Source organism: Podarcis liolepis (genome assembly GCF_965112155.1).
Source record: "Podarcis liolepis genome assembly, chromosome: 3".
Classification (NCBI taxonomy): Eukaryota; Metazoa; Chordata; class Lepidosauria; order Squamata; family Lacertidae; genus Podarcis; species Podarcis liolepis.
The window spans coordinates 92,627,480-92,649,242 of record NC_139557.1 but is presented as its reverse complement, the minus strand read 5'-3'; the positions used below and the strand labels follow the sequence as shown (position 1 = coordinate 92,649,242).

Here is a 21,763-nt window from a genome sequence, read left to right as displayed (position 1 = left end):
GGGACGAAGCCCAGATGCCGGGCGGCGGAGGGGGAAAGCCTCCCGCCGCCGCGCGGCATCGGGACGAAGCCCAGATGCCGGGCGGCGGAGGGGGAAAGCCTCCCGCCGCCGCGCGGCATCGGGACGAAGCCCCGGTGCCGGGCGGCGGAGGGGGAAAGCCTCCCGCCGCCGCGCGGCATCGGGACGAAGCCCCGGTGCCGGGCGGCGGAGGGGGAAAGCCTCCCGCCGCCGCGCGGCATCGGGACGAAGCCCCGGTGCCGGGCGGCGGAGGGGGAAAGCCTCCCGCCACCGCGCGGCATCGGGACGAAGCCCCGGTGCCGGGCGGCGGAGGGGGAACGTCTCGCCCCGCCGCGCGGCATCGGGACGAAGCCCCGGTGCCGGGCGGCGGAGGGGGAAAGCCTTCTCCCGCCGCCCGGCATCGGGACGAAGCTCCGATGCCGGGAGGGGGAGGGGGAACGTCTCCCCCCGCCGCGCGGCATCGGGACGAAGCCCCGGTGCCGGGCGGCGGAGGGGGAACGTCTCGCCCCGCCGCGCGGCATCGGGACGAAGCCCAGATGCCGGGCGGCGGAGGGGGAAAGCCTCCCGCCGCCGCGCGGCATCGGGACGAAGCCCCGGTGCCGGGCGGCGGAGGGGGAAAGCCTTCTCCCGCCGCCCGGCATCGGGACGAAGCTCCGATGCCGGGAGGGGGAACGTCTCCCCCCGCCGCGCGGCATCGGGACGAAGCCCAGATGCCGGGCGGCGGAGGGGGAAAGCCTCCCGCCGCCGCGCGGCATCGGGACGAAGCTCCGATGCCGGGAGGGGGAGGGGGAAAGCCTTCTCCCGCCGCCCGGCATCGGCTGGCTTTCCTGAAGACTTGGGGTGGGAGGAGGGTTTTCCTTCCCACCGCCAACATTCAGAATGCTGTTCTGAATGTTGGCGGTGGGGAGGAAAAACCCTCCTCCCACGCAAGCCCCGGGAACAGAGGGAAAGCGCTGCGCCCCTTCCCCTCTGTTCCCGTACCTGTGCTGAAGGCTTGCGGTGCGGAGAAAAGCCCTTCTCCGCACCGCCAGCCTGGCAAGCGGTTTCCCTAGGAACGCATTAATTGATTTTCAATGCATTCCTATGGGAAACCGTGCTTCGCAAGACGAAAAACCCGCAAGAAGAAAAAACTTGCGGAACGAATTAATTTCGTCTTGCGAGGCACCACTGTACTTTCAAATTGCTCTAGCTGCCTTTTTTGCATTTTCCTTGATAATTTGCTTATTTTGAAAATAATTGCTTAATTGAAAATAGTTAAATTTGGTTTAATTTTATTGAATGCATGCTTGTCCTCCTGCCATAGCATATTCTAGGTTGTGGCTCATATAATTGCAATGAGTAATAATTTATATTCTGTATACAATGACTACTTCAACAGAAAGTAAAAGATGTTGCGTTTAACTTCCATATATTTAAATATGAACCTTCCTGTGTCTTTCAGTGATAATACACATAAATAACAATAATTGGCTCCATAACATCCAAGCTAGGGAAGCATCATCTAGACTCTCTTTAATCTCTTCTTCAGAAAGGAAATTTACCACTTCTATAAAAGTCTTTCAAATGAAACAACTGTTTATCTTTCCATGCCTCAATATTATATGCGTTGCATTTATTATAAAATGTTGGATGTAACTGTACAGGAAGCAAAAGAGACACTGAAGGTACCAAATATGCTGCATGCTTAACCTAGATTCTAGATGTTGTTAAATTGAATCTATTAGGTCAAAGTTCAAGATTTGTGTTTAAGGAAAAGGTAAACATCAACCAGTAGATTCTGGAGTCACTCCTTTATGGACAATGTTGTTAAGACAAAATGCAATAATGTTTTCTGGGCTCCCAGAGTAATTTATTTTTGCAGGTTAAGCAAATGGTTGAATATTCTAGACAGATGTAGGGTTGTTCACAGTATCTAGATGACATACAAGCCCCTGGGCAGGTAGAAAAAGGATCTTAACTACTTACTCTAATCTAAATCTAGATTCAGATGCGCGATCGAACACCCAACGAAAGAAGACATCGAGACTGGAAGAAATATGCTAGCATTAGTCTCCATAATTCACTACAGCCAACACGTGAACAAAAGGGTCATTCTAAGCACATCATTGTTATTTAAGAGTTTTAGTTACCCTTTTGTTTTGAACAATTCCCTACAAAAGAGAGGAAGTTATACATGGCTAAAGGTCAAAACAGATGTGACTCAGGAGATCTGTGTAAGGATCTATCCCAACTTTTAAAATAAAACACCATTAACCAAACTTAAAAGCAGCTGCTGTAAGGCCTCCAGTTTTGATTGGGGTATGGATGCTCAGGAAAGGGGTGTTCAGCTCTTTCTGCAGATACCATTTCCCTGAACCCCTTGAAATTGCCTCATTTGAGGGAGGGGGAGAACAGATGCCTGAATATTGTCAGGAAGAAAGGTGGGGGAACTTTGGGGAAACGGTTAACACATCCCAGCAGCACATAAAAGACCATCACCTCCCCTCACAGCTGCTTTTTAAGTTAGAAAATAAAAAGAACAATCCAAGACTTTCTGTGCCACCTCTGCTTTGGCCTTTAAGTCCCACTGAAATCAATGAGGGGAAAAGCAATGAACTGTGTCCTTATATCCCTTTTATTTTAATGGGATTTAGGTTTCATTGCACACTACACCAAAACAAAATATGGTTTAAGAAAGCAACAAGAAGGTGGAAATGTTCTGCTGCTTGAGCACAGGTGTGGGATGATATGGATTCAACTGTCCCTGCTTACACAAACATCACTGTAGTGCAGGCATAGGCAAACTTGGCCCTCCAGATGCTTTGGGACTACAACTCCCATCATCCCTAGCTAAGAGGACCAGTGGTCAGGGATGGTGGGAGCTGTAGTCCCAAAACATCTAGAGGGCCGAGCTTGCCTATGCCTGCTCTAGTGCCTCAACACGTGCACTGGCTAATATGAAATAAAAGAAGCCAAAGTAAGTAGTTTAAGAAGTTAGCTTTCCATGACATAAGAATGTAAATGACTTTTGTATGTAATTAGTATGCCAAAAATTTCAGCACACAGACAAAAAATCCAGTGTCTTAACTAGAAAGCTGGGATTCTAATGTGGTTTTTACAGAGCCATAGCTAGGGTGGTCTTGTGCCCCTGGCGGAACAGTCCAGATTGCTCCCCCTAGCCATGGACAAATTAGCTCTTCTTTCCGCCTCTCCTCCAACCCCCAATCCCCACCCATTTAATTCCTCACGCACTTCACTTTCACTTTTTCTTATGAGGCAATAATCAGTATTTTTATTTATAGATGTATTTATGGACATATTTTTAAGCCAATTTTGTGCGTCGTTCCCCCCCCCCGCCAGTGCCCCTGGCAGAGGCCTTCCTCACCACCCCCTAGCTACGGCCCTGGGTTTTTACCTGGTCAAACCAAGTGAAGGCAAAATTAGCACCATGAAGATTAAAAAAGTGTAGACCTTATGCATCATTATTCTGTTTTCACCAGACCTATATAAAAAAAAATATATTAATCACATGATACATACTTATGTTATAAAACATGGGTCTTTGTCTTCCTTCTACCTTTCCAGTTCTTACAGGTAACAAAAAATGAAATTTTACCATTTGGCCCGACTGCACTGACTGCCAATTAGTATGTGGGCCCAATTCAAAGTGCTAGTTTTGACCTATAAAGCTCAGAACCACAATGCCTTAATTACCCCATCTCCCCATATGAACTGACCCAGACTTTGTGATAATCATCTTATGCCCTTCTTGAGCTGTCCCTTCCATGAGAGGTCCGGAGGGTAGCAACATGAGAATGGGCCTTTTCTGTGGTGGCCTCCCATTTGTGGAATGCTCTCCCAAGGAGGCTCGCCTGACGCCCTCATTACATAGTTTTGGTGCCTTCAGCTGATTAAATAATCTATGGCCTTTTAAATGTGTCTTGCGGGGGGGGGGCTATTTTTTATGTTATTCCTTTAATTAAGCTACAATTAGTGCAGAATGCAGCTGACAAGAACACTGACTGGAGTGTCTACCAAGATAATATAATGCAAAACTTGAAATATCTACATTGGTTGCCTATATTCTACTGGGCTGAGTATTCTGGTGCTTGTACAGTGGTGCCTCGCAAGACGAAAATAATCCGTTCCGCGAGTCTCTTCGTCTAGCGGTTTTTTCATCTTGCGAAGCAACCCTATTAGCGGCTTAGCGGATTAGAGCTATAGCGGCTATTAAAGGCTTAGCGGCTATTAAAGGCTTAGCGGCTTAGCGGCTAAAAGGCTATTAGCGGCTTAGCGGCTTAGAAAAAGGGGGGGAGCGAAAAAAATCACAAGACTCGCAAGACGTTTTCGTCTTGCGAAGCTAGCCCATAGGGAAATTTGTCTTGCGAAGTGCACCGAAAAACGGAAAACCCTTTCGTCTAGCGGGTTTTTCGTCTTGCGAGGCATCCGTCTTGCGGGGCACCACTGTATTGTCTTATATGTACAGGTATCTGAAGGAAAAACCACCCCTGAATCAGCCTGCTTTGGCCCTTCAAACTATGTGGTAGGCTTTCTCATTGTCTTACTACCGGAGAAATACAGTGCATAAGATAGGGCCTTCTTGGGGGTGGTGCCTTGATAGTGGAATGTTCTTCTTCTAGAAATAAAGCTGGTGGCATTTTGGCCCCAAACATTTATCTGTTTGCCCATGTGTGTATGGGATTATAGCTGCCCAGCAACTGATAGCCAAGAAAGGCTCTATGGGTGTTTTTAATTGCTGAAGTTCAGTGCTGTGTTTTCAGCTCCCTGGAAATGTAATGATTTAACTAATCTGTTACCCATGCTGGGATTGTCTGATAAAGGGTAAGCTTCTTTTTTAAAAAAAATGGAAGACAGACACGTAATAAGTGCTGTAGGCTAGGGATTGAGAACCTGTGGTCCTCCAGATGTTGTTGGGTGACAACTGTCATCGTTCCTAGCCATCGACCTGATTGGAGTCCAACAAAATCTGGATGTTCCCAATCCTTGCCATAAGCAATCCATAGTCACAACAGGTCTGCCTTAAGAACATTCAGTCTTTCAGTGAAGGCTCCCATAAGTCAAACACTACACCTGATTAGAAACTTTAGCAAAACAAATAAAAACAACATGATAGATTGTATTAGTTAACTCACCTAGGGAAAAGAGAGTGGCTCTTGTTATATAATACGGCATGACCCTCATGGTCCCTTCCAACTCTATGATTAATGTCTAACTTCACCTTTGCCTTATGGTATGTTTACATTAAAAATCAGCGTTTACTTGGGAGGAATGGAAGCTGCTAGTTTTTGCGGTTCTACTTTCTATAAAGTATGTATATCCTTCCTTCCACAGAATTTTGAGGTCTTTAACTAACAAAAAAGGAACATATATTCTTACGTTGTCCAGTGCGATTCAAGGAACGTTGAGTACAATACTATTGTTGGCAGCAAAGCTGAAAAGGACCACAGAATGAGTGTTGGGAAGAACTGGCTCACAACAGGGTTCTGTGAAGATGGAGAGGAAAGAGAAAGCAATGAAGCCCATTTCTATATAGCCACCTTGAAAACAACTGAGCTGAAAGAATATCTGTTATATTAGCTTTTAAGAAAGGTATCCAACTCTCCGAATATGGCTTAGTCTGTGGGAAGAATACAGAGGTGGTGGCTAGGAGTTGGCTAGTTACACCAGGCTTCTTCAACCTCGGCCCTCCAAATGTTTTGAGACTACAATTCCCATCATCCTTGACCACTGGTCCTGCTAGATAGGGATCATAGGAGTTGTAGGCCAAAAACATCTGGAGGGCCAAGGTTGAGGAAGCCTGAGTTACACAGACTTTGACGAAAGATTAAGAAGAAAGAGTGTGTTTGCATAATTACAATTTCTGGGCAAAACCCTCTAAAAAATCTTTGTGGGAGGTGTTACATAGGACTGTACCATTTCCAGCTCATCTACACTTTCCGAGTTTTCCCATGAGGGCATTAACAGAGAATGAAACCGGAATGTAATGGGCTACTCACATTAAGATAGTGAATAGGCTTGGTTACATTAAACTTGTCCATTGTTGAGATAATGATGGAAGGGGTTGTCAAGAAAAAGAGCACAATAAACAGGAACAAGTTGATGCTAAGCCAAAGAAACCACCACTTCGCCCCTTGAACTGAGAGCTTTTCCCTGCAAGTGAGAAGACACAGCAGATCAGCAAGTATTCTATACAGATGTGTCTGTTGCTTAAACAAGTACAAAGCATGGGGCAGGGAAGAAAGAGGCATGATTTGAAGTAGGAAATAACAGGCAGGGTGATGCCTTATCCCTTTTAAACATGACTGTGAGAAGGGCGGTTATTCTTTTGCTGTTTTGTTAAATTATTTACTTGTTTTTATCCTGTATTTTATTCTGTGATCTGCCCTGAGATCTTATGATGAAGGGCAGTATATAAATCTAATAAATAATATAAATAAAAATAATAAAGTTACCAACAGATATCCTCTGGATAAGTAGCATATGCAACATTCCACTTTGAAACAGAGAGTTCCTTGCTGTAGGCTGACGGCTGAGGTTCTGCAACACACCTAAAGCCTTGACATTTACAGGCATTGAAATCTTTAAGAATACTGCAATAAAATAAAATATTTCAGCATTCATACTTGGAATTACTTGATAATGTACAGAGAAACTGATAGGAAAGTTACTATGCATGATCAAAGCAACCCCTGCGTAACCTTTCAATGCCACACAGCCACCAGAGGGTAACAATCAATATTGTTTCTTAAATTAAAACTGTGTATGCAGACACAAGTTATAACATATAAAAGTAATCTAACTCTGAGTAGGCCATTCAGGCTGCAAATACTTTAAATATCATTAACAACCTTGTTGTGGCTTTCACTGCCAAAAAATTAATACAGAAACTCTTCTGGAATTTGGATCCTTAGGTCTTTCAGATAAATGCAGTTCAAACAGAAGAGGTTCATTGTTTGATTAAGACAAAAGTCAGTTGCCAGCTAAAATTAGTTAAATGTGAGGAGAGGAATGGGTGAAAAACCTCAGATGAGCTGAAAAGGCAATGTACTCCGAGTTCCATCTGCTGACTTCCTGTGGTATTTAAACAGATGCATGAATGATTTTGGGCGGGGGTGGGGTGAGCTGGGATTGGTTTGTGTTTCATTTAGTGTAAATAATTCCACTTTGATGACCATATTGAATTAAAAGAACAAAACACTTACTGTGTTGCCATGCCTTTCTCCTCAAATGTTACAAAAGCCATTCCCAGTGGCTTCTCATAAATTAGCTTTTCCTCTTTCAAATATTCGCTCAAATATTTATTGCTAACCTTGGTGTAGTAATCTATAGCATCCTCCTGTTGAAAGGAAGATTCTGTTACAAAAACAGTGTTGAATAGTTCTTACAGTTCAGATCTGGAAATAGTACTGTTTTCACTTTTCATATATTAAGCTTTTCCTATTTTAAACAGAGACATCATATACAAAAGCTACAAAGCATTTTATCTTCCACACAGTTTTAAGACAAGTAATAAAACAGGCTCTTTACCTTTTTGCAACCTCTGACATCACAACAGCAGAACTGGCCAAACCATTTTGTGTGAATGAGACATCGTTTACCACTCTTCTGAAACGCTTGTGTATAATAAGCCACATGTTTCTCTGCCTTTTTTCTGGGCACAAACACATAAGGTTTCATGATGCAAAAACAGATTAATTCCCCATAACTATGTGCCCATCTTAGAAACACATTTTTATAAGTAAGAGTTACAGAGCAGCCCAAATACATACATATAATGCAACATGTGTAAAGATCTAAAACTTGTATCAGCTTATGAATGCCAAATCTTGCAGGTATGCACTATGTAGACCGATGGTGTTCCTATAATGTGGAAGTATCATGCTCTATATTTCTGAATATATTGTGTTTTTGTCCTACCCTTCCCCAAGGAGTCATCCATGAGGCTCTCTTATTTTACCCTCACGATATTCCTCTAGGACAGACTAAAGCTGAGAGACAGCAATTGGCCCAAGATCATACGCTGAGCTTCTTTGCCTCATAAGAGATTTGAACCTAGATATCCTCAATCACCAAACCCCAACATACTGCTTTGCAATTTCAGGAACCACAAACTGAACTGGAGTTAAGAACAGCTACAGGGCTGTTTCACACTGTAGGGACATTATGGCTACATGTGGTAAAGGTCACTCTGTACCTCTGTATAGAAAACTATAACTTTCTCTTGCTAAAATATTGTTTCTGTATGCAAAACTTAATAGTATCTCATGATTGATTCTGCAAGGCTGAAATATTCTTAACAACAGCAAAGATAATACCAGCAGCCTGGTACTGGTGATCATCTCTAGCACCAGATCATTTTGCTGTTAACGTATTTTAAAACAAAGTGAATGCAGTTTCACCAGGACATTTTTCATGCAGGTACCTTTCTGTGTAGAGAGAGGTGAGTTTGGACACATTATAACATAACTGGACCTCTTGTACAGCGCAGGTTGGATACGCTTCACTGCAAAAGGATGAAACAGATAATTACAAACTGTAATAAGATGGTGACAAACACTGTGTTTAAAAATAAGTAGGCTCAGAATATAAATTTAGACATTTTAACACGAGCCTATTGTGATTGGGGCTCAAAGTCGTCTGAAGCAGACTTGCTGTCCTCAATTCTCTTAAAAAACTGATTTGGTGGCAGGTGCCAGAAGGAGGACACTTCTATCACAGCCTAGAAGGTACAGGACCCCTAGAATACTGTTGCAATAGCTACTGCCAGGTGCCAGAAATGGCCTACCAAACTCCCTGGTCATGATACTGCAGCCTTGAAAACTACACTTTCCAAGGTTCCGGGCTCCTGCTGTGTCAGTGCAGGAGGAATAATGAAGGCTACCCACATTCTGGTGACATGGGAAGGGAGCACAAATTCTATACAAAGCAGTTAGCCAAGTGCTGGAAAGCTCTCCTCTGATTGCTCTATCGACCCCCTCTTATGCTAATTTAAAATTAATTGCTGGCACAAGTTTACAAAGTTGTCAAGATACAGTGGCCCTTGCTCTTCTGTACCATTCCAGCTAGCCTCCCCCCTTTTTTACAGTTTTTCTTGTAGTGGGTGGGTAGATAGGACTAACCCCTGGTGCCAGCTAATACGGACAAGGTCTCTCCTTAAGAAGGAAGTCTAGTAGCTTATCAATCCTTGGCTCTCACTACACACAACACAGCTAGGGTAGACACTAAATTCAAGACCTACATTTAGACAGGCTTTGCTAATCAATTTTTAATAATAGTCTGTAGGTAAAATTAAACAATAACTTAGTTATGTATTTCGTTAAGGGAGCTTAAAACTACAAGGACCCTTTAAACAAAGAAAAATAAGCTCAAATAGAAATTCAGCCACCCTCCCTCTCTCTCTTTTTTACTTACTTAAAGTGATTTTCTATGGTTGTTGCTTTGGCATTTTTGGGAAGATGAGTTATGAACAATGTGCGTTTTACCTACAGAACAGAAATTATTAGTTTCTCAGAGACTCTGAACTAGGGAAGAAGCCAGAAAAGAGACACATTATTATATATTTCAAGTTGGACTGTGTGTATTTGAAGAGGAGGGAAAAAACAAGGATTACAAGTCTGACCTCCCCCCGTTCACAAAAAAACACTTTCCGCCCCCAGCTGTAACAGAACGCAATACAAGCTCCACCAAATTTCTTGGTTTTGTGTGTGTTCTGTTCTGCAGACTTGTCCCACAACCCAGCAAATCAGAAATGTGCATACATGATTTGTCAAGGGGTAGTTTTTCTGGTTTTAGGTTAGCTTACACTAGGAGTAGCAATACACATTTTTAAGAATATAGAAACTTACTATGCTTTCTTCTTCATATTTGATGGCTTGAGTGTGATGTCTCATAAAGACAACGGTCAAAATCATGTACACAACAGCAAAAATAGTGTGCAGCCAGAAAAGACTGTTGCTGTGGAACACAAGTTTTGATGTATTAGAAGTGAAATGACTGGAGTATAACATTTGCCTAAGCTACTATTCAATTTATGACTGTTTAGTGGTCAGCAAGGCAGGATAGCAATCATAAGACTGACTATGTTACCTTTTACAACCTCCCCTTAAACCATACAGGACACGTGTCTTTTTAAAAATGTATATCTTGTATGTATATTAAATATATTAAAAATGTATATTGAGAATGCTCAAGAAAGATTACCTACAACCCAAAATCCATGGAAGAAGAAGAAGAAGAAGAAGAAGAAGAAGAAGAAGAAGAAGAAGAGGAGGAGGAGGAGTTTGGATTTGATATCCCGCTTTATCACTACCCGAAGGAGTCTCAAAGCGGCTAATATTCTCCTTTCCCTTCCTCCCCCACAACAAACACTCTGTGAGGTGAGTGGGGCTGAGAGACTTCAAAGAAGTGTGACTGGCCCAAGGTCACCCAGCAGCTGCATGTGGAGGAGCGGAGACGCGAACCCGGTTCTCCAGATTACGAGACTACCGCTCTTAACCACTACACCACACTGGCTCTTTGTGTAAGCTTTGTGCAAGCATGTTTCAGGATGAAAGCGCAATAAACAGGTCAACCTGAGGGGCCCTTAACTTTGAGGGCAAAGGAAGAAGCATTTAGACCCCACAGTACTTCCAAGAGCAACCCAAGTCTATTCCAAATCAATCCAGGGATAAGTAAAATGCAGTACACTTTCCGTATATCTTGTTCTGCCATGCCTGCTTTACATACAATACTTGCTTTTTACTTATATAGCAGGGGGGAAGTCCCCAAGTGGTAAAATCAAGGAATGTGAGACTCAGGTAAATACTACAGTACATACACAATATACATATATGATGTTAACATCTCAATAGTTACATACCCTGCTCTTAGGTTTGCAATAGTAGTTCTGCCAAAGCTGTAAGGGTCTTTATCTGAAAAACAGGACAGTATACACAGTATACACACTTTGAATTAATTCTTTTTAAAAGAACAAAATGTTCTTGAATCACTATAATATTACCACTGATTTATTATAATTTCTACCTTTATATACTGCTTTCATTTACAAATCTCAAAGCAGTTTGTAATACAGATAAAAATCATTATTAGTCTAGAACATGTCATCAGTATACACACCAGGGATGCTACAGTCAAGGGTAAGTAAGCAAGACTCGAGTTTTTGACCTTCCAGCCGTACAAAATAATGGAGGAATGGGGCAGAAATGACCCCCAGCCTCATATCCTAAAGCACTGCAGTAGCTATCACATGTGCTCAAAGATCAAGTCACTGGGAATCTGGCATGCAATATCAGAATGCATGCACTAAGAGAAGTCAGGCCAAGTTGAAGGACTCATTTAGTGAGGAAAGAAATAGATAACCTGTTACTCACTCTCCTCCACCTTAAAATCCATTGACGTCATTATGTATCCTCCATCTCTGTGCTCACCCTTCCCTTGGAAGGGCTGGACACACGGCCATTCTCCCACTGCTAATACCTTCCCACCCCAGACAAACTCCAAACAAGCAGGCTTGCACCAGTTGGGTCCCTCTGCCAGATTCCACAGAGGAACCTATCCCAGGCCCATTAGGTTAGCAACAGTTATGTAGAACCTTTGGAGCCTAAAAATCACATAGGAAGGAATAAAACACTCTCCCCCCCCCCAGGAAATATAAAGGAAAGAGGTAGAAGGAGCAAGCCGCCACCACTCCCTTCTGCTGTTTGAGGAGTAGGTAGGGGGTTCTAATTTCTTTGCCACTGTGGAATAGCATAGGCCCGCCACTTGGATATTATTTATAACCATTTGGTATAAACACCCTAATTCCTTTGATATTATCTCAGTAAGAATAAATGCTAAAAATGAGCTTCTGGGTTCTTTTAAAAGACAGAGAAAGCACAAACTCTGGCTAGAGATATTGATTATTATAATATATATATATATTTATATATATATTTTTAAAAAACATGCCTTCTTAGTTTTATTGATTTCTTACCTACAAGCTCCAGTGCCTTAAGCATTGCATGTAAAAAGAGACAGATTTTGAGCGTACCACTCTCAGTTCCATTGAATGTATTATGCATTATACAATCCTCTTCTTATGTAGTCTTTTTGCCAACTTAATCACCCCTTAACTTTTCAAACCCCCTTGGTCATGTAAACACAGGCTAGTTTAAAAAGTGATGGAAAGAGGCCTCAGGCTTATTAGGAGTTGTTTACTCACTTTTTGTGTCATCCTGGGATAAAAGACTGTTTAGCTCTGTTCATAGCCATTATCTTTGGTATGCTGAGACATGGAATACTTATATTTTCAGTGGCCACAACTGTGAACAGAATGGCTAAAACAGCCTAGGATGTGTTCCAAGCCGGAGCTGTTGGTTCAGAAGGAAAACTACCTACACCAGCTAATCTAGGCACATTGTGAGAATCTAATATACTTGGCAAAAAAAAACTAGTTACTGAATACCGATGCATATGTTTATACTCTCCATGGAGTAGTAATAGGCTATCATCAACACAGATGTGCTACTCCAATATAGAAGCAGTAATTTATTGTCAAGGCCACAACATAGGTTTTACCAGATGCCCAAAGGTTTTCTGGAGAAAATGAAATAACTATGATATATCCCACCTACATAAGAGTAAGTGAACCCTGCTCATCAAGGCATTAAAAGTGACACGAAACACCAAGTCATAAAAGGTTCTCACCAAGTAAGTTGCCTGATAAATTGACAGGAAGTATGATGCACAAAGACAGCATGCTGACTACAATCAGCAGGCAGATGAGATGGCGCTGAAAGGCGAGATAGGTAATGGCATCCTCCCCACATTTTACACGAATCTCTTCATCGCTGTACCACAAATAACAGAACAGGTCAGTTGCCAAGTTTTACAAAGGTGGGTGTATGCTTAAGAAGAAGGCTGACTAAGGATTGCATTGCAGCTGCAGACTGAAAATACTCTGTGTTGTACAATATGGTGGTATCATAAAAGGTCACATGGATACAGAAGCAAAAGAAGCTAGGCAGTAAAAAGATGCTGAACGGGGTTCAAACAAAAGCACATCCACATGGAAAGAACAACTGGCATTTGGCCCACTGTCTACAATTGACAGAATGTGAGTGCTTTCTCCTTATTCAATTTTATACAAAATGAAAAACTTTTTAAAAATTGGATTATGGAGGCATTATTTGCACAACCAAAAGCAAATGCCAATTTGAAATACAGCTAAACTTTTGAACAGAATTATCACACTAAAGACAATATCCTGCAGATGCAGAAAGACACAGTAAACACAATAAAAATAAATAAAATGAATGTTTTTGTAATGGGGCAGGACAGCTTTCCTTACTGTAGAACCCAGCAATACTGACATCAAAAACTACTGAGCTAGACAGCATTACACAATTTCAATATACCAACCTGAAAATTATTTCCTCTTATTTCAGAGATACATAATTTCATTTGTTTATTTAATTTTTTTTTAAAAAGAGGTTTACAATATACATAAAAACCATATAAAATTTTAAAATCAGAAATCAACTAACTATTATAGCAGGGTATTTTCTTAATTGTCATCATAAGGTTGGCAGTTCTGTCACAACATTAAATCTAACCCTTAAGCATGACAGTATTTACTGCAAAGCACAGAGCTGTAGGTAAGATCTGTGATCCTGAAAACCATTTTAGTGAGAAGCAGAAGTACACTACTATTCATTATAACTGGAAAAAAGTTTCCTGAAATGAGATAAATTGCAGAGGTGGGAAACAGAAAGTGGAGTCCCTAAGGAAGCTTGCACTTCCTACTTTTGAGAACATCTTAAAAACTCCAATTTAGAATCATGGTTTTCTTGGATCTAATGATCCTTCCCTAGTGAATTTTTATTTGGGGACTTGTGTCATCACAGCCAGTCTATCCAGCTGTTAAGATGGTAAAAGATCAAAGAAGTGTGTAGGCTTGCTTCATATAATAATGGATTAGCCTTTTTTAAAAAGAAAAAGGGAAAAAATAAATCACACATACTGGGATACGAATTAGAGATATTTTTTTTAAAAAAATAAACGATTTATAAATGCCTTTATATAACACAATTCAAATCTCATTTCAAAGCTGTGGGCTTACTAACTGTTTTTCTAACCATTTTAACCATAGTGCTGTCCCTTCTTGCATTTAATATAAAAGCTTTCTATTCCACCTTATAATTTATAATTCTCAAGGCGGCTAACCAAAATCCAATCGCTGCAATGATAAAGCATAGAACATTAAAAATGTACAGCCCTCTGTTTCCAAAATTGCTAAGAAACTGTTATTAAGCAATGTATAGCATAAAGAGCACTCAGATCTCTCCTACTTTGCGTACTCACCTCATTCGAAAAGCAGATATCATCCAAGAACAAAAACCCTAGAAGAAACAGAAATATTCTTTTTTGAACGAGTGGAATCCACATGTTCCCTGAAAAGCTGCTCTTGGGGTTGTGGGGCTATCCAAAATGGCATGCGATTCTGTGCAAGAGGCTGCAAATTGGAACAGGAAACTGGGAGTAATTAGAAGCTATCCCCTTTGCATGAGCAGAAACAGCTCCTGCACCCAAAAGCTCTCCGATTCTCCTGCTTGGGTAGGAGGCAGAATGATCAAATTATAAATTTATATTTGTAATTTATTTTACAGGGGAAAAACACTTTGGGTTGGTCCTAAGCCTCCTAATGATATCAGGACACAATGTTTCAGAGAATACCCAAAGTAATTGGAAGGCTTTTTGGGGGGTGGGGTGGGGAAATAAGAAAATGCAAAATACTTAATGCAAAATACTACTGACTTCATCGGGGTCCAAATCATCAGGATTGGCTAAATCACCAGATACATTGGTATCACTAAAATACACAAAGGAAGACCGCAAAATTAGAATACTAGACTTAACAACAGTTGCTAAAATTCAAAAGCATATTTAAAAGAAGCTCAGATAAAGCAGCTAACAGAAATACTCCAAAGGGAAAAGAAACAAATAGTTAGGAGGAAAGCATACTATAGTGAAAACATGGATAACATTTTAGACAATTGGGAGGGGGGAGTTCTGTAGAATCCGTTCTGTAGAAATTATTAACTCTCATATCAATATAATGCTTTGCTCCTGAAAAAAGACCTCAAAGCAATATTTTTCTAGATCTCATTCTATGACTAAGAGGACCGTCTCTTCATTTCTAGACACAGTGACACAATACATAGCTCAGATCCAGTATTTCCAAAAGCCCATTGGTGCAAGGATGTTCCCAAATAAATGGTTTACATTTCCTGCCTCTTAACTACTAAACCAATGGATCCCATCCAAACTAGTGAGAGGTCCGCGAGAAGTATTCATGTGGTGTGTGCATGTCCCCACCGCTCAGGAATTACATACAGTGGTGCCCCGCAAGACGAATGCCTCGCAAGATGGAAAACTCGCTAGACGAAAGAGTTTTCCATTTTGGAGGTGCTTCACAAAACGAATCTCCTATGGGCTTGCTTCGCAAGATGAAAATGTCTTGCGAGTTCCTGCGGGTTTTTTTCCCCTTTTTCTAAGCCGCTAAGCCGCTTATCAGCTGATCCGATAAGCCGCTAAAAGCACTAATCCGCTAATCCGTCAATGGGCTTGCTTCGCAAGAGGAAAAAACCGCTAGACGAAGAGAATCACAGAACGGATTCTTTTCATCTTGCGAGGCACCACTGTACCTACTGTCAGGGAACTGCCATCGGCTCAGGGGGGAGAGAGGAAAACCCGGCTGGATTACAGAGAGCCCCCAAAGATTGTGGGAAGCAGCTCCTCCTCAGCGGAGGAGAGTAACCACACCTCTAGTGGAGAGGAGCTTCAGGGCTCGGAGGAGGCGAGGCAGTGCCAGGACACCTTGCCTAGGCAAAGCGGGAAGGAGAGAGGTCCTCCGTTACCCACGCCCTTCTTGCGCAGTAAGCTTTCGCGCCAAGAGGGGAGGCACAGTCAAGAAACTACTTTGCTGGGGAAGATTTAAGGACCACCCACTCACAGATTCTGCTAGTGAATGAGCCAGCCACGGGAGAGTGGCGCTCTGGACAGATAAAGTTTATTTTGGCATCAAAAGCAAGGCTTCACAGCCGAGCAGGGAGGCATTTGCCTGCTTGCTCTCGAGCAACCCCTTGGAACCATAACACCTACCCTCCATTTCCATTTTTTCCAACTGGGAATTCATGCAGGTATTTCTTTACCAACGTGTGCACCCTTAATAAAAACAACCATAGAAGTGCACAGCAGCAAATGTTGTGAGTTTCCACAATGGGCAACATGAATATCCCTTTTGGATCTGTCACCAGAAAGCTGGTCAAGGAAGTCTGCTTGCTGGTCTTCTTTCCCTTGCTGGCATGTTCCCCTATTTCAGCAGAGGGTATCGCTTTCTAAATAACCCATGATGCAACCCAGCCTTGGAGGAAGCTACACAAAGACTTCTCCCCTCGCCCTTCAAATATGAAACTGACAACATTCTGGTAAGTTTCAGGAAGTATGATTCTTTCCTTCTTCCGTGTCCTTAGGTTAACTCTTCACCACCTGTCTTCACATTTCTCTCTTCCTTCAGTCCCAATTCACGTTTACACATTGTAGCTGTTTGTTCCCCTTCAAGTTTTGCTACAGAGGTTTTGAGCAAGAGGAGCCTTTGCAAAACCTTCATATTAAAATTAAAGTGCTGTTTTGTTTTCTGCAAACCCTGACCTCAGCATGCAGCAACTGGAAATGGGCGCTTGGAAGTAAGCATTGTTTCAGCCACTGCAAGAAACAAACATGCCCTGCACTCGCCAATTCTTCCTAAAGATCTAGTCTTATACAGCTGTTTTGCTCAAGAGAAGTTTTGAACGAAACAGTGGTTTCACAAATTTTTAAAAAATGTACTCCAGGGCTAAACTAGGTGCAATGCTCTAAACTCATCGTTGACAATGGGCTTTTCTTTTTTAATCAATAGCATGCATGATCAGGTAATTTTCATGGGAACCACAGACATGCGCGCGCGCGCACACACACACACACACACACACACACACACATGCTGCACTTTTTTATTATTAAAAAACCCCCCACTACTGAAGCAATTCCTAACAATGTATTTAGTGTCACAGTTCCTCCTCTTTGTAATCCATAGAACTGTTGGTGTTTGTGGTCTATGACAATGCCTATTACAGTGGTACCTCGGGTTACACACACTTCAGGTTACAGACTCCACTAACCCAGAAATAGTACCTCGGGTTAAGAACTTTGCTTCAGGATGAGAACAGAAATCGCGCTCCGGCAGCGCGGCGGCAGCAGGAGGCCCCATTAGCCAAAGTGGTGTTTCAGGTTAAGAACAGTTTCAGGTAAAGAACGGACCTAAGTACTTAATCTGAGGTACCACTGTATATCAAAGTGTTACATGGGGCAGTAAGTTTCTCTGCTCACACACTCCCTACAAGTCTGCTTTGGGGGGCAGGGGCACATGGCGAGAGAAGGGAAATGATAAGTTGCATTGAACAGCCAGAAGTCCTTGCACTAACACAGCTACTCTTTTGTTGGATACCACCCTTGGTCACCAAGAGCATGGCACTATGCCCTCTGTATCTACCAATGTTCTGTGGGGGCCAATGTAACATTTTGACACTCATGTTTTCTACATCTTGAGAGCAAGTGCTGTAGCGGTTAGAGTGTTGGGACTAGGACCTGAGAGGCTGGGGTTCAAATCCCCACTTGGCCATGAAGTTCACTGGGTGACCTTGGGCCAGTCACTGCCTCTCAGCCTAGCCTACCACACAGGGTTGATGCAAAGATAAAGTGGGGGAGGGGAGAAGTATGTTCACCACCTCGAGTTCCTTGGAGAAGAATATAAATGCAATAAGCAAATGCATTATATAAATAAATAAACATTTACCTCAATGCTTCCGATACCAGGGCAATACGACCATAATCCCAGAATCTTTTTCTTATAAAAGAAAATACCAACAATAAAATCTAAAAGAAAAGAAGTAACATTCATTCAAAGGCATAAGGTTTCGTTATTTCATGTTAAGCTGGCTTCAGATATGACAGTGCCATAAGAGCGCCAGGACCAAATTTTTCATACTTGACAAAAACTTTGGATTTTTATTGTTGTAACACCAGAAAGTAGATTATGGCTAGTATTGGACAGGGCCTTTTTTAGAGCAAAAAGAATAAAACGTGCTGTGAAGGGTGCAAAATACTTGTCTTAAGCTTCACAAGAAAGAATTCAAACAAACCCATGTTACGGTAATTCTAACATGGTACTCTGAAATATAGTTTGAAAGCACGTCAGAGTGCAAGTAGATAAATAGTACCACTCCGGCAGGAAGGTAAATGGCGTTTCCGTGTGCTACTCTGGTTCGCCAAAAGTGGCGTAGTCATGCTGGCCATATGACCCAGAAGCTGTACGCCAGCTCCCTCGACAAATAAAGCAAGATGAGTGTCACAACCCCAGAGTCGTCCACAACTGGACCTAATGGTCAGGGGTCCCTTTACCTTTAAATTACATGATGATTCACCCTTAAGAACACAAGCCCTATTGGATTGGACAATAAGTCCAGCTTATTTACAGGGAACACTTTCTAGATATCCGCCATAGAGCTTCTCTTTTTTGCAGAGGATTCTGGGACTTGTCTTAACACACATGCTCAATTGACGTGGCACACTGACCATACTTCTTGTGCCATTGCCCTACTAGGCCCTTTCTCAGACCTTGCTTTGGGAACTTGAAGATTGTATAAGAGGAAGTTATCTGCCAAAACTGAGACTTCTAAAATTAACTTACCAAAAAGCAAGTAACATCGAGCAGAAGGACAATAGGGACTCCACCAAAGCTTACACCTTGAAGCACAGTACTTCCCCGTGCTCTGCTGTAGCAGTAGGATCCATTGCCACCACGGTAATCTGTTTTAGTCCCATTCCATGAGTGAGCCAGCCACAAATCTCCAAAGAATGGAATCATGTTGTTTCACTTAGAAAACAAAATTATAGGGCAAGTTACAACAGGCAGGAAAGCATTATATATATAGATAATATATGGAGCAACAAAAATCAGAAAAGAATGGCTGAAGCAAAATCTATATTAATAACAACAACTATTCCCCATTACTTAAATAGCTTTGGAACAGTTCCATGGAACAATCAAAACATAAGCTTTTATTGCCAGTATGTACCTTGTCACAATAGTCCTACCTCTATGTTCTATACCATCAAGGCCCAAGTCATGAAGGAATTAGTATGAAAAGATTGAATTGGGAAAAGCCTGCAGCAGGATGGAACTGTAAACACCACAGATCTGTCATTTTCTAGCTCAGCTATGACACAAAAAATGCCCCCATAGAATCTCCCCTATCATTCTCTGTCATTCATATATATCACAGAGGGGTGGAGAGAAACAGAGACTGAAATTCACCACCGCCAAATAATAGGTCACCTCTGTGTCCACATACTATGTAAAAATAATAAAGGCCCTCAAGTATGCTGTTGTGGTTGGCACTGGCAGGCACCAGATTTTTACTGTGGAATGTAGTTGATCAACACAAGTATTAATTTTATAGTAGTTCTGGAGGACTGCATGTAAAAAATCTTGTAATTTCAAGACAGTAAGTTTTAATTCAACCGGATCCAACCTTGATCCAAACCACATGGGAAAGCAAAGCATCCCAGTGTTTACGCTTCAATTGCTGGGGTGAAGCAGTGACCTAGAGTACTGTGACAAGCAGGTGAGTAATGCCCACAGCACACTCTCAAAACTGCCAATCAGCCCCAAAAAGGAAGACCTGTTCCAGAGGTTTTGCAGGGCAAAGCCAAGTATCAAAGCTATCCAATACCTTAAACTGTTTTAGACATATTCATAATTTCATGCTTTAAGCATGAAGGTAACTGGTTCAGCCCCATCCAGCTGCTATAAACAACTGAATAGTCTTTTAAATTGTAGGTGACAACCAGCCATCATGAAGTTGTGCGTGTACGGGCAAATCATCTAAAGATGAATGCAAAGAGAAAATTATGTAAGAGTTCACAGCAAGTGGCAAAGCAAAATCTGATGTAAAATCAGATTTTGCATTCTTATGAAGGAACTTTTAAGTTTTCAGAGCTGTAATTTTACAGTGTACACAAGAAACCATCCAAATGAAGACATCCAATATGTTCTTTACAAAATTCTATGACGTTAGGCCTCATTCTAAAACAGATGCAATTCATGGTTAAAAGGCAAGTTGATGGGTGGATTATCTGTTTAGATCAATGCCTCCCAAACTTGGGTCTCCAGCAGTTTTTGGGCTACAACAACAACAACCCATCATCCCTGACTACTTGTCCTGGCAGCTAGGGATGATGGGAGTTGTAGTCCAAAACCAGCTGGAGACCCAAGTTTGGGCAACACTGGTTTAGAGATGAAGCTTGTTCGTGTCTTGTCATCCTACATATTAATTTAATTTCAAGGGAATGAACCAGAAAGCAGCACTTATTTTACTTACCAAATCACAGCTCCACAAGAGAGCCCTTCTGTTTCTGAAATTCTGATTTGCCTGCAACAAAAATAATTTCAGGGTAGTCTACAACCTGCAGAGGGCAGAAGAGAGCCATCCCAGATCTATCACTAGCGGTTGATAATTACACATCATCTCAGCAATTATCAAGCCTGCCCAAACTTTCCTCAACAGAAGAATAAGGTATTTGATTTATTAACAAATGTCAACCAGCAATAGCCTGCCCAGTGCAGGTGCTTGGGAGAGGCTCAGAAATTAGATCACAGCCCAACTTAACTTCTGATATATTAAGAAAATGTGGGCGTCTACCCTACGATAAGTAGGGATGAAGGGTCTAAAATTGCCCCTCCCTCGTCCCTAGAAGTTTAGGGCTGCCACCCTCCCCTTTCCCCTGGCAGGGGGCTTGCGCTTTAGCACCCACAGAACCTGCTGAAATTTAACTGGGCAGCTTCTCTCCACCCCCACCCCCGCACCAGGAAAGCGGCTGGATTTCTGCCAACTCATACAGCTGTTATAGACTCGGGGCCTCTGAAGCCATTAAAAAAACAGTTGTAAAACAAAACGTGGCCATAAAATAACGGGCCCATTCGAGATTAGAACTACAGGTGGCGAAAGAGTGCGAGTAAGTTGTTTCAGAGACGCACAATTCACCAGGGAAGTCGCCTCCACTTGATGATAAAGAGAAAATGGAAGCCAGGTGAAGAGAGGGCGGAGGGGACTTGCCTGAAGTCGAAGGGGCCGGGAAGAGGAGCCGGGAGGGAGGCTTAGGTGGGTGCCGGGGACACGGACACACACACACACACACACACACACAAACACACACACCTTGGGCACAACTCACACACACTTTAAGAGAGCAGGAAGTGGCTGGGAAGCAGCCGAAGGGGAGCTGCTGCTCTCCCTGCTGGCCAGGGGCAAAGGACCCCCCCCACCCCCCACCTTCCCACCTCCTGGCCACGGGTGGCGCCTCTGCTTTAATTCGAGGAGGAAAGCCCGCCCGGTTACCGCCGCGCACAACCCCTTGGCCAGAAATGGCCTCGTCCTCCGTTACCTGAGCCACCAACTCTGCTAAGTGGGAACGACCAGGGCGCAGGTGACCCCGCCCCGCCCCCGTCGCGAATGCAACAGATGACTTGCCCGAGCCGCGCATGCGCCCCCGTTATGTGGACCAGGCCCTGCCCTGCCCGGCCCACCGCTCCTCGGTGTGAGTCTTCTCCCTCCACCTGCGACGAGCCTTGTCGTGGCCTCAGGAGAACGGCCTTCCCTGGCGGACA

The 21,763-nt window shown here is 42.9% G+C and overlaps 1 protein-coding gene across 5 annotated transcripts in view; it reads right to left on the bottom strand.

Moving 5' to 3' along the window:
• TMEM63A (transmembrane protein 63A) overlaps positions 1-21,763 on the bottom strand; it is a 36,185-nt gene that overhangs the window by 8,069 nt on the left and 6,353 nt on the right. Inside the window, exons 1-18 of one of the 5 annotated variants that reach the window (XM_083496075.1) lie at positions 21,541-21,615; positions 20,478-20,528; positions 18,785-18,970; positions 17,891-17,970; positions 14,812-14,866; positions 14,359-14,396; positions 12,703-12,845; positions 10,877-10,928; positions 9,864-9,972; positions 9,430-9,500; positions 8,441-8,521; positions 7,546-7,669; positions 7,221-7,354; positions 6,471-6,608; positions 6,015-6,168; positions 5,395-5,501; positions 3,413-3,499; positions 1,984-2,043 (exon numbers count right to left, since the gene is read on the bottom strand). In XM_083496075.1, coding sequence (XP_083352201.1) covers positions 1,984-2,043; positions 3,413-3,499; positions 5,395-5,501; positions 6,015-6,168; positions 6,471-6,608; positions 7,221-7,354; positions 7,546-7,669; positions 8,441-8,521; positions 9,430-9,500; positions 9,864-9,972; positions 10,877-10,928; positions 12,703-12,845; positions 14,359-14,396; positions 14,812-14,866; positions 17,891-17,970; positions 18,785-18,961 — 1,610 coding nt within the window. In that variant the 5' untranslated portion in view covers positions 18,962-18,970; positions 20,478-20,528; positions 21,541-21,615. Of the gene's footprint in view, positions 1-1,983; positions 2,044-3,412; positions 3,500-5,394; positions 5,502-6,014; positions 6,169-6,470; positions 6,609-7,220; positions 7,355-7,545; positions 7,670-8,440; positions 8,522-9,429; positions 9,501-9,863; positions 9,973-10,876; positions 10,929-12,702; positions 12,846-14,358; positions 14,397-14,811; positions 14,867-17,890; positions 17,971-18,784; positions 18,971-19,191; positions 19,737-19,829; positions 19,979-20,477; positions 20,529-21,540; positions 21,659-21,763 lie in introns of those variants that run through there. The other 4 variants (XM_083496076.1, XM_083496078.1, XM_083496079.1 and 1 more) reach the window with 4 other exon arrangements.